This window comes from Hibiscus syriacus, unplaced genomic scaffold, assembly GCF_006381635.1.
Source record: "Hibiscus syriacus cultivar Baekdansim isolate YM2019G1 unplaced genomic scaffold, ASM638163v2 tig00112921_pilon, whole genome shotgun sequence".
Lineage (NCBI taxonomy): Eukaryota > Viridiplantae > Streptophyta > Magnoliopsida > Malvales > Malvaceae > Hibiscus > Hibiscus syriacus.
This window is the reverse complement of record NW_024063419.1, coordinates 499,856-511,255: the sequence shown is the minus strand read 5'-3', so window position 1 is coordinate 511,255 and position 11,400 is coordinate 499,856. Positions and strand designations below refer to the sequence as shown.

Here is an 11,400-nt window from a genome sequence, read left to right as displayed (position 1 = left end):
TCAATTTAAAGACCGAAAAAACCTGACTAATATTCCTCAATTCCCCAAAGGAGGCATTGCAAAAAATGATTAAATCGTCAGCAAATTGCAAGTGTGAAAGCATTAGAGAGTACCCCTGACTATCAATCTCAAACCCTCTGAACAGCCCCACGTTCACATCTTTAATTAACAAAAGGTTCAATAACACCCCTGGAGAAGCCCTTTCGAAATCTTAAACCTTTCTATGGGAGACCCATTAATCAGAACGAAAATGGATGCCGATGAAAGTCATAGCTCAATCCACGAACACCATCTCCTTCCAAAGCCCATTTGATTCATAATTTGTAATAACATCCCTCAATCCACCGAATCGCACATTTTTTTGAAATCCACCTTAAAAAACACCCTTGAACCCCTCCTTCCTCCAAAATTCAATGGCTTCATTCGCAATAAACATACATTCCATGATCTGTCTCCCTGGTATGAACGCAAATTGTGTTTGATCGATGAGTCCATCCATACAAGACCGTAACCTTCTTGATAAAACCTTTGATAAAATTTTGTACAGCCCCTCTACCAGATTGATTGGCATATGATCTTCTAAACATTTTGGATTAATCTTCTTGGGAATAATGGTTAAAAAGGAATGATTCACCTCCTTATCCCATGTTTTTCCCCTAAAGAAATCAGCAAAAAAAATTCATTATCACTTTCAAACTCTGCCAAAAGCTTTTGAAGAACCCTATGTTTAACCAATCTGGACCAGGAGCTTTGTTGTTGTTTATTGCAGATATTGCCTCTCATACTTCCTCTTCTGAAAAAGGATATTCCAACAAAGAAATATGATTCTCCGACAACTTTGGGATGTTCAAATTCATATCTACAATCTCAAATATTATTTTACGATTAAAGTATTCTTTAAAGAAATTCGCCACACATATTTTAATCATTTCTGGTTCCAACATTATCATATCTTTCACCTTCAATTTCTTAATACAATTCACTCTCCCCATATTTGTAGCAATCTGATGGAAAAACCGAGAGTTCCTATCCCCTTCTAAGTTCCACTTAACCCTCGATTTTTGAAACATATTAGTTAATCTTTTTTATACAATTCCCGCTTCTTCTTCGCCAGTAATTGTAGTATGACTAAAGGAGAACCTTGTTGCGCTGCTAATTCCATTTCATGGACTGATTTTTCTAGATTCTTTATTATGCATGAAATATCTCTGAAGCCATTCTTTGACCATTTTCTAATTGCTAACTTCGCCCAATTCAACACCCCACAAATACCTCTTCCCCCTCTATCTCCTTTAACCTTTTTCGATTACTCTTTCATCATATCTTTAAAACCTTCTTCTTCCAACACATAATTGAACGTCCTGAATGGTTTAGGCCCCCAGTTTGACTCACCATCCTCCAACATTATAGCGTTGTGATCCGACAAAGACCTAGGGAGCAAGATTTGATTCACCTTAGGAAACTAAGTTAAAAATCTTTGATCAACCAGAAAAATGTTCTAGCCTCACAAAGGATGCTTGATCCCTATTGTTGCTCCATGTGAATCGACTTCCTATTAATGGCAGATCAACCACACATGCTTGACATACAAACTCACAAAAAAGTCTCATTGAAGAAAAATTAAAACCCCTCCTAACTTATCCTCTTTCATCAAAATTGCATTAAAATCTCCTCCCATGCATATAGGACAATCAACCAGCTCAATATATGACAACAACTCACCAAATAAAGCTTCTTTTTCAGAGTCTAGACAAGGCCCATAAACGTTAATAAAACAACAATCCTCCAGGGACCCAATCAATTTACCCTTGATAGCTAAAAACCTTTTGTTAATGTCCACAAATTTAATGCATAACACACGTTCATCCCACAATGTAATCAGCCCCCTACGGAGCCTTCTGACAGGTCAACCGCAACACCCCTCAATACCTTACCTCTGATCCTCAACAGCGATGATTTTACCGACTCTAATTTTGACTCATGAATAAACAACACAGAAGGCCTTCTTCCATCAACCAACCCTCTCATCACTCTAGATTTCTTATTTCGACCCAAACCCCTAATATTCCACGATATAACTGATAACTTAAACATTTTGAATATTAACAAAACCCTTCACACAATTTGGTATAATTAGTTCCCCCCCAACTCACATTATCTTTCGCAACAACAGCCGCTCGATTAACGAAAGCCTTCTTCCCTCCTCTAAAAGTTACTCCCAGCAGTTTACATGTGTCCCATACTGCTGCCGCTTCTTCCACCATCTCATCTTGCTTATTTGATTCACCAAAATTCCCCCTTTCTCTAACTTCAGACCTGCTCCTAAGTCTCGACCTGCAATACACTCTTTTACAAAAAACAATTTCCTTTCTGCCAACAGAAGCACTTCTTCCCGATAGTCGATCGCGATCCGGTGTACGAAACCCATTTTGATGACCTGACTGAGCACTTCTTTCCTAACCTCCCAAATTACCACTGTTTTCATTCAATAACTTCAATTCCCGTTCATCAGCTCCACGGACAGTTTGAGAAGAGCTTCTTTGACTTAACGCCCTTCTCTGCATCCTCAAAGAAGCCGTAGAGGACCAATCTTTTGTCTATTAAAATTAAGCCCATCAAGTCTACTGTCCTTATTAGCTTCCTTGTTTCTGCCCACATACCCATCAGCCGACACAGCCCTATTAAAGTGGACCCCAGAAGAATCCAGCTCATCGTTCTTAAAGGCTTACAAGCATTTTCCCCTCGAGCCTTCAGCTTCGTTAACAACACCATAATTCCCTTTTCTGCCACCCGAAAGATTATCATTAATCCATGTCTCCACCGTTCTCATAGAACCCGTCTTTGTCCGATGATCTTCCTCCACCCTCTCCCCGACTGACCCGAGACTCCTGTAACTTTCCGACAACTCCTTTTCCTATCCATCACCGGAGCCATCTTCTTCCTCCTCATACAAGATGTCTGGAAAAAAAAACCTCTGCTGCTTCTACCTTAAACTTGATCAATTACGATCTCCCATTAGTTGTGATCGAGATCGAACTAGGCACATCAAACGGGCTCGCCACTCTCAGAAGCATCTGTGCTACACGACAGTCATCTTTCTTCAACGTTTCTTCTTGAATCTTTACCAGCGACCCCCATCTATTAGCTAAACTGGAGAAAAAAAACCTTCACTCTAGTAATTGAGGGGCACAATTAACGAAAAGAGCAAAAGACCAATGGAACTCCCCCTCCTGAATAACCGGAGATAACCAATCAAACCATTCATTTAGGACTTCGTTTTCTTCTCCAAAGCTTCCTTCCGATTGTCCTCTAACGGGAACATAATTATATAAGCGTTCTTCGCAAATCCCCATCTGGACACCTTGGCGTTAACCCCATCGTTAAACATGGCCTCTTGAAGGTACCCCACTCCATGATCATTCTTGCAAATACCCGTCATTGACATTCTAAACCAAACTCTTTCTTCCGCGGGAATGAAGATATTCAACTGCCCCTTCGAACCCCCTGGACCATCTTTACCCCCAGGACCATCTTTACCCCCAGGACCATCATTATCCTTTACTTGCTTCTCCATTTTTCTAGTTCTGTCACCAACCACCATATCTCTGTAAGATCTCTCATCACAAAATTTGTCGAAGATCGCCTTCCTTTCTTCAAGACACCCTGAAGGTTTACTGCTCCGACTCTGACTCTTCAAGTCCCCCGCTTTGACTGCTTTGAATCTTCCCTGCTCTTGGGGTTTAGGATATTTAGCAACTCCCACTGATATTTTCTTTTCGTCAACCTTGGCGTTGTTCAAATTCTTAACAGCATTGAGCAGATCTCCCTCGCTCGCGAAATGGACAAAAGCAAAGGTGTTCCACTTGTACCTTGGTCTCTTATTCACACTTGGGATATATACCTTTGTAACCTTCCCATGATGATTGCAAAGTTCCCATAATGTTCTCCTATGAAAGTATCTTCTAAGATTATCAACAAACGCCGACCAGAAAGCTCCAGTGGGGAGCTTTCCGACTCTTTGACTTTTAGACTCACTCATGCTTTTTAGAACAAGGATGAAATTGCTCCTACTATTCTTTACTTTGTCTTTGTTTTAATTTTTTTTCTTTATGTGGCTATGGCCTGTACTAAGTCATGCTTAATCTTCTGTAGTAAAAACTCACAACATGGGAGTCGTCATTGCAATTTGGTCTCCAATTGTCCTGGTAAGTTAGCGTGTAGAAAGTTTTGGGAGTGAAAGAAGTTATACTGTTTTGAGGTACTTAAAATCATTAAATAGTGTCTGTGTAAATTGAGTAACTAGTTTTGTTTTGTTTCCCTATAGGTATATTTTATGGATGCACAAATATGGTATGCTATATTTTCTACTATTTTTGGTGGAATTCATGGTGCTTTCAGCCATTTGGGTGAGGTTAGTGGCCAACTTGTTCTATACCATCAAGGCACATGTCTAAAAGAAAAATATTAGTTGCCCTATGAAATCTATGTGATTTTTGTGAAAAGAATTATTTCTGCATCTCTGGTAGCTAGACAATCGTGATTGTCTTTTAATTTTTTTCCCTTAAACTGTAATTTTCAGATACGGACATTGGGGATGTTGCGGTCTAGATTTGAATCTGTTCCTAGAGCCTTTTGTCGTCGTCTTGTTCCATCATCAAATCATCATAACAGAAAAAGGTCTCTGGTAGTGCTCAAATGACGCTGCACTGTTTATGTGGTTGCTCTTAATTGTCTTAATCATCAGTTTATCGAAATTGAATTGTGGTTCCTTTTAGAAGGCAATATCTGGATGGAGTGGTGGAGCCTATACTTTCTTTTGTTGTTTCTTTGCTAAAAGTGATCATTTCAACATGACAGGATGAGGCAACAGAAAGAAAGAATATTGCAAGTTTTTCTCTGGTTTGGAATAAGTTCATACTTTCTATGAGGATGCAGGATCTGCTCAGGAATAGGTTGGGGAATTCCTCTCTAAATTGTCTGTCAATGAAATTTATTAAATCTTAAATGCAATATATACAGAATTCTGATATTTTCTTTTGACTTTATTGTCCAGAGAGAGAGATTTGCTTCTTGTACCATCTTCATCAAGTGATGTCTCTGTTGTCCAGTGGCCCCCTTTCTTGCTTGCTAGCAAGGTTGATAGCTGTAGCAATTTTCTATATTAATTTTAAGCTCAATGCAAGATCCTATATCGTACTTAGTGTCTGGTTTATAACACATGACAGATTCCTATTGCATTGGACATGGCAAAAGATTTTAAAAAGAAGGATGATACAGACTTGTTTAAGAAGATAGCGGCTGATGATTATATGCACTCAGCAGTCATAGAATGTTATGAAACTCTCAGAGATATAATATATAACCTTCTGGAAGATGAAGCGGACAGGATGTAAGGTTGAAGCAGTCATATTATGAACTTGAACTACTTCTAAACGTGATCTTAAATCGTATCATGGCTTGTTTAGCAATGAAAATATCCCCTTTTTCTCTATTAAAATGTCTAAGAATTTCTTTTCTCTTCTCTTTACTTCTAGGATTGTTAGAGAGATTTGTTATGAAGTCGACCTTAGCATACAACAGGGGAGATTTTTGACAAACTTTCGGATGAGTGGGCTGCCTGCAGTCAGCAATAGGTTGGACAAGTTTCTAGGGATCTTGGTAAGATTCTTTCTTTACATTTTCTTAACTTCTGTAGGTATATAAAGTTCATTCATGATATGGTATTTTCCCATTGCTAAAGTCTCTCTCTATGTTGGCAGCTTTCCGATATGGAAGATGCTGATACATTCAGATCTCAGATAATCAATGTACTGCAGGATATCATGGAAATTATAACACAGGATGTTATGCTCAATGGCAGTGAGTACGTTCTGGAAAATAAAAACCTTTTGGATTTGATGTTGTGTCAATTTTATTGGGAAAAAAGTAACCTACAAGTTTTTCTTTTTAGAATCATTGGAAGAGCTCACCGTCATGGTCGAAGTGCTCAATATGACAGGAAAGAGCTGAGATTTGAAAAGATAAATATTAGCCTTATACAACAGAAGATGTGAAGGGAGAAGGTATATTTGAGATGGACTCATATTGGTCATTTATCATGTAACTATTTTCAGAGAATGTTTTATTCCTAATATGATTATACATATGTTATTTTTTTTTTTTTGGCAGATCAATAGGCTATATTTGCTTTTGACTGTTAAAGAATCAGCTATAAATGTGCCTCCAAATCTGGAGGCTCGGCGCCGGATCACATTTTTTGCAAACTCCTTATTTATGAATATGCCAAGTGCTCCGAAAGTCCGTGACATGCTTTCATTTAGGTCAGTTTGCAGGATACCATATTAGTAAAATGTCACTGTTTGCTTATTTGAAACAAGGACTGGGAAAGGGGCAAGTTTTCTTTTAATGATATTTTTTATGTCAGTGTGCTAAAAGTCGATTTTACAACAGTCAGTGGGGGTTTGTTGCTTTAATTGGATCATAGCCAAGGTTTTTAACTTGTTTAAAGTACAATAAGCTTTTATTTTCCTTTTAAGCATCGTCATAATCAGTTACTGTGATTCTGAATTATGTATAAGATGAACATGGGCGCTGTGGTTATCTCCATTAGAAGAAGTGTTATTTAGATGGATGCCTCTCTACTCTCACTTATACTGCTTCTCTGATTCAGTGTTTTGAATCCATACTACAAAGAAGATGTTCTTTAGTCAGATGAGCACCTCCATAAAGAAAATGAGGATGGAATATCAATTCTGTTTTATTTGCAGAGAATATATCCTGGTAATTTGCAATCTCTTGCTATTTTATGCCTTCTGCTGTATCAAAAATGTACAACCAACTGGACATCTGCAACTGTAAACTAGATGAGTGGAACAACTTTCTAGAGCGAGTGCCATCTGTTGCATTTAAAAGTGAGAATGACGAGCCTCAGAACAATGAAGAAATCAGAAAGTGGGTATCTTATAGAGGACAGACACTCTCCAGAACAGGTATGGGAACATAAAAAAATATCATTTTATTTTCACCAACTTTAGTTATATTGATTCTTTCTTGAGCTGTCATTATGTATTTCTTCGGGTGACAGGGATGATGTACTACAGGCAGGCTCTGGAACTCCAATACTGTTTAGAGTTTTTAGAAGACTCTGGTTTGTTTCTCCCTTTGGATAATTACAATTCGAAATAAACGTCTTTATGTATCCAATTTCTTTAAAAGGTGATGTGATGATACTATCTTGAAGTATTTGTTGCGGAAGACGGCTATCGATAGAGCAAAATCGTAATTAATAATTTGATAAAATAAAATAAAGATAAAAGAGACACAAAATTTACTTGGAAAACCCCTAAATTATATAGGGTAAAAACCACTGGCAACGGTAGAAGAATTTCACTATGAGAAAATAAGAATTACAACCTCTCTCGATCTACCAATGAGAAAACAATGATAATTCTCTCTTAATAAAAAGGAGAAAACAACTCTCAAGAAACTCTCTAAATTCTCTCTAGTATTGGAAGAAAGCTAGAATGTTTTGGGATGATTTTGAAGCTAAATGAACTAGGGTATTTATAGTTGAAGCTTAAGGACTAATTTGTAAGTACCCTAAATTTCAATGACTAATTGCATAGTTTTACCATCCAAAATATTCAACAATTTCAGCTGCCATTTGCACCACTTGCACCGAAAATATTGTTGTCAAAAAACCCACCGAAAGTTGCCTACACTTGTTGACTTTTCAGCAATCTCCCACTTGAAGATTTGATTGGATTCTACATACCCATGATTAATAAGTTTGATCCTCCGTAACATAATGCAACATTTGAGGTCCCCTTTGATATATCTCAGGATCCTCTTCACAATATTCCAATGCTCTTTGCCTGGATTCTCCATGTACCGACTAACCACTCCCACTGCTTGTGCAATGTCTGGTCTTGTGCATATCATAGAAAATATTAAACTTCCCACTGCTGATGCATACGGTACTCGAGACATCTCCATTCTCTCTTCTTCACTGCTAGGACTCATACTGGAGGATAATTTGAAGTTAATAGAAAGAGGGGTAGAAATTGGCTTACAATCTTGCATGCTGAATCGTGACAAGATCTTCTTCAAGTAATTCTTTGTGAAAGTCAAATCTTCCTATTACTTCTGTCTCGGTGAATTTGCATCCCTAGAATATTGTTTGTTGATCTCAAGTCCTTCATTTCAAATTCCCTAGCCAGTTGTGCCTTCAATTCTTCAATATGATCTTTATTGGGTCCTGCAATCAACATGTCATCCACATACAAAAGCAATATAACAAAATCGTTATCACCAGACCTCTTGAAATAAGCACAAGGGTCTGCATTAAGTCTGTTGTATCCAAGGCACATAATAAAGGAATCAAATCTCTTATACCAATACCTCGGTGCCTGCTTTAGACCGTACAGAGATTTGTTCAACCTGCAAACCAAGTTCTTCTTTTCTTTTTCTTCAAAACCTTCAGGCTGGAGCATATAAATCTCTTATTCAAGATTTCCATGAAGAAAAGCTGTTTTAACATTTAGCTGCTCTAGATGTAAGTTCAATGTAGCACACATTGCCAAAACTACTCGAACTGTTGTTAGTCGAACCACAGGAGAAAATATTTCATTGAAATCAATACCTTCTTTTTTAGCATATCCTTTGACCACCAGTCTTGCACGATACCTCTCAACTTGATCGTCACCATTTCGCTTGATTTTGAAGACCCGTTTGTTACCAATTGGCTTCCTTCCTTGTGGTAGTGGCACAAGGTCTCATGTATTATTTTTACGAAGTGCTTCAATTTTCTCTTGCATCGCCATCATCCATAGTGAAGCATCTGAGCTGTTTATTGCCTCCTGGTATGTTGATGGCTCACCGTCCTCTGTTAAAAGGCAGTATGCAATATTACCTTCTATAACATAATCTGAGTGCCAATTAGGACGTCTTCTCACACAATCTGATTGACAAGTTATTGGAGCTTCAGAACTTTCTGGTTCTTGTTCATCATGTGCTGGTTCTGCTTCAGAAGAATCTCCTTGTTCAACCTCTTTTTCCACATGTATCTGTGTAGTCTCTGACTTTTCAGTGCTATCATCGTCTTCTTTTCTTTGTAGCTTATCTTCTACAAAGATGACATCCATACTGATGATCACTTTACGGGCAGTGGGATCCCACAAGCGATACCTCTTTACTCTATCAGCATACCCCAAGAATTTGCATTTCCTGGTTTTTGGTTTCAGCTTTGAGATTTCTTGGGAGTTGTACATCACGTACACAATACTTCCAAATATATGGAGGTTTGAATAATCAGCTGGTTTACCAGTCCACATCTCCATTGGTGTCATCAGCTCTATTGCAGTTGATGGAGCTCGATTCACCAAATAACAGGCGGTATTGACTGCTTCTTCCCAGAATGATTTTTCTAGGCATGCATCCCTTAACATTGCTCTTGTTCTTTCTAACAAGGTTTGTTCATCCGCTCTGTCACTCCATTTTGTTGATGAGTGTTCGCCACTGTGAACTGTCTTTTGATGCCTTCTTTCTTTCAAAAGTCATCAAATTCTTCGCTTGTGTATTATCCTCCATTATCTGTTCTGAAACACTTGATCTTATTTCCAAAATCAAGTTCCACCCGCGCTTTGAAGTTTTTGAAAGTTGAAAACACATATGTCTTCTTCTTAATAGGGTACACCCAACATCTCCTGGAGTAGTCATCAATAAATGGGACAAAGTATTTTGCTCCGCCTAGGGATGTAACTAGTGCTTGCCATACGTCAGAGTGAACCAATTCTAGAACACTTTTGCCTCTAGAATTTGATTTATTGAATTTCAACCGGTGTTGCTTACTTGTTATGCAATGCTCACGTAAAGGAAGTATTACCTTTGTTAAGCCTGGAAGTAGTTTTTGCTCCACAAGGACTTTCATTCCTTGTTCTGACATGTGTCTAAGTTTCTGATGCCATAACATTGCAGAATCTGAACTACATAAGGCAATAGAGGCTTCTGCTTCTAGCAAAGTCTCTCCCTTCAGCATCTACAAGTTTGCTGCTATCTTTTCGCCTTTCAGCACCACAAGCGCTCCAAGGAACACCTTCATGATTCCTTTCCGTGTTTCAATCTTGCTTGCATTATTATCCAACAATCCGTAGGATAATAAATTTTTCTTCAGGCCTTTCACGTGTCGCACATCTCGAACAACTTTAATTGTTCTGTCATACATCTTCAATTTGATGGTTCCCACGCCAACGATATCTAAGGCATGATCATTGCAACTATACACAGATCCTCCTGAGATAGATTCATAATGATGGAACCATCCTCTTCTTGAGGTCATGTGATATGTTGCTCCCGAATCAATGAGCCATATATTTGCAAATCGTTTTCTTCCTTCCACGGTGGTTGACGCTTCACACCATAGAGCATCTCCATCATCTGAAGTGTTTGCGGTATTGTCTTGTGGATTGGAGTTTTTATTTAGACTCCAACAATCCTTCTTCAAGTGACCCTTCTTTTCACAGTTGTAACACTTTAAATTCTTCTTGCTCCTCGACTTCGATCTACCATGTTTGTAACTGCTGCTTTGGCCACGTTCTATTGATCTCCCTCTCATCGTTGTCAACGTTTCTGCTTATTGCAGATTTACTTGTATGTCTTTCTTGTTTTTGCACCGATTTTCTTCTTGTAGAACAGCAACTGCAACGTCATCGAAGACTAGACTGATGACATTACTGTTGTCAAGTTGATGATGAGTTGATCATACGAATCCGGTAGACTTTGAAGTAGAAGTTCAACACGTTCTTGTTCTCCTATTTTACAGCTTAAGGATGTAAGCTGAGAAAATAAAGTGTTCAGTGTATTTAAGTGCTCCGTCACTGAAGTAGATTCTGGCATACGGAGAGTGTACAATTTTCTCTTAAGGAAAATTTTATTGTGCAGCGATGTGGCCTCGTACAGTTTGGTGAGATGATCTCATATCTCCTTAGCTGTTTTTTTCTCTTCAATGCTTGACAATACTTCATCTGCTAATGCTAGATGAAAGTTTGTCATAGCATTCCCGTCCATTTCGATCCATTTGTTGTCATCTGTGAAATCTACCGGCCTTTCACTGATAGCTGCTAGACAACCGTCTTTCCTCAGGACGGCCTTCATCTTCAATTTCCACAATGAGAAATTTCTCCCATTGAATTTTTCAATATCAAATTTCGTTGCCATAGCTTCTTTTACGGATAGCTCCCACTATTTCACTATCGTGAATAGCTCTCTGGAACCTTCAAAGAATGGGTAATAACTTCTTACTTTCTTATGTTGGAGGATCCACCTTTTGGTGGCAACCATAAAGACAATAAGTAGATATTACACAATCTAATATGGCTTGAATATCAATTGTTGCGGAAGACA

At 38.3% G+C, this 11,400-nt stretch overlaps 1 protein-coding gene across 1 annotated transcript; it reads left to right on the top strand.

Annotated features, from left to right (window-relative positions):
* Positions 1-4,166: 4,166 nt before the first annotated feature.
* On the top strand, positions 4,167-6,904 carry LOC120184514 (callose synthase 7-like). Its single transcript, XM_039188952.1, has 12 exons — positions 4,167-4,205; positions 4,325-4,411; positions 4,580-4,684; positions 4,858-4,952; positions 5,054-5,135; positions 5,226-5,389; positions 5,535-5,658; positions 5,760-5,863; positions 5,951-6,062; positions 6,169-6,320; positions 6,671-6,780; positions 6,864-6,904. The coding sequence occupies exons 1-9, from the start codon at positions 4,167-4,169 to the stop codon at positions 6,051-6,053; spliced, it is 903 nt and encodes a 300-aa protein (XP_039044883.1). The 3' UTR covers positions 6,054-6,062; positions 6,169-6,320; positions 6,671-6,780; positions 6,864-6,904.
* The last annotated feature ends 4,496 nt before the right edge of the window (positions 6,905-11,400 follow it).

Coding starts and splice junctions, on each gene's coding strand:
- LOC120184514 (XM_039188952.1), top strand. CDS start 4,167: ATGGGAGTCGTCATTGCAATTTGGTCTCCAATTGTCCTG. Junction 4,206..4,324: donor TTTGGTCTCCAATTGTCCTG/GTAAGTTAGCGT, acceptor GTTTCCCTATAG/GTATATTTTATGGATGCACA. Junction 5,390..5,534: donor GAAGATGAAGCGGACAGGAT/GTAAGGTTGAAG, acceptor CTTTACTTCTAG/GATTGTTAGAGAGATTTGTT.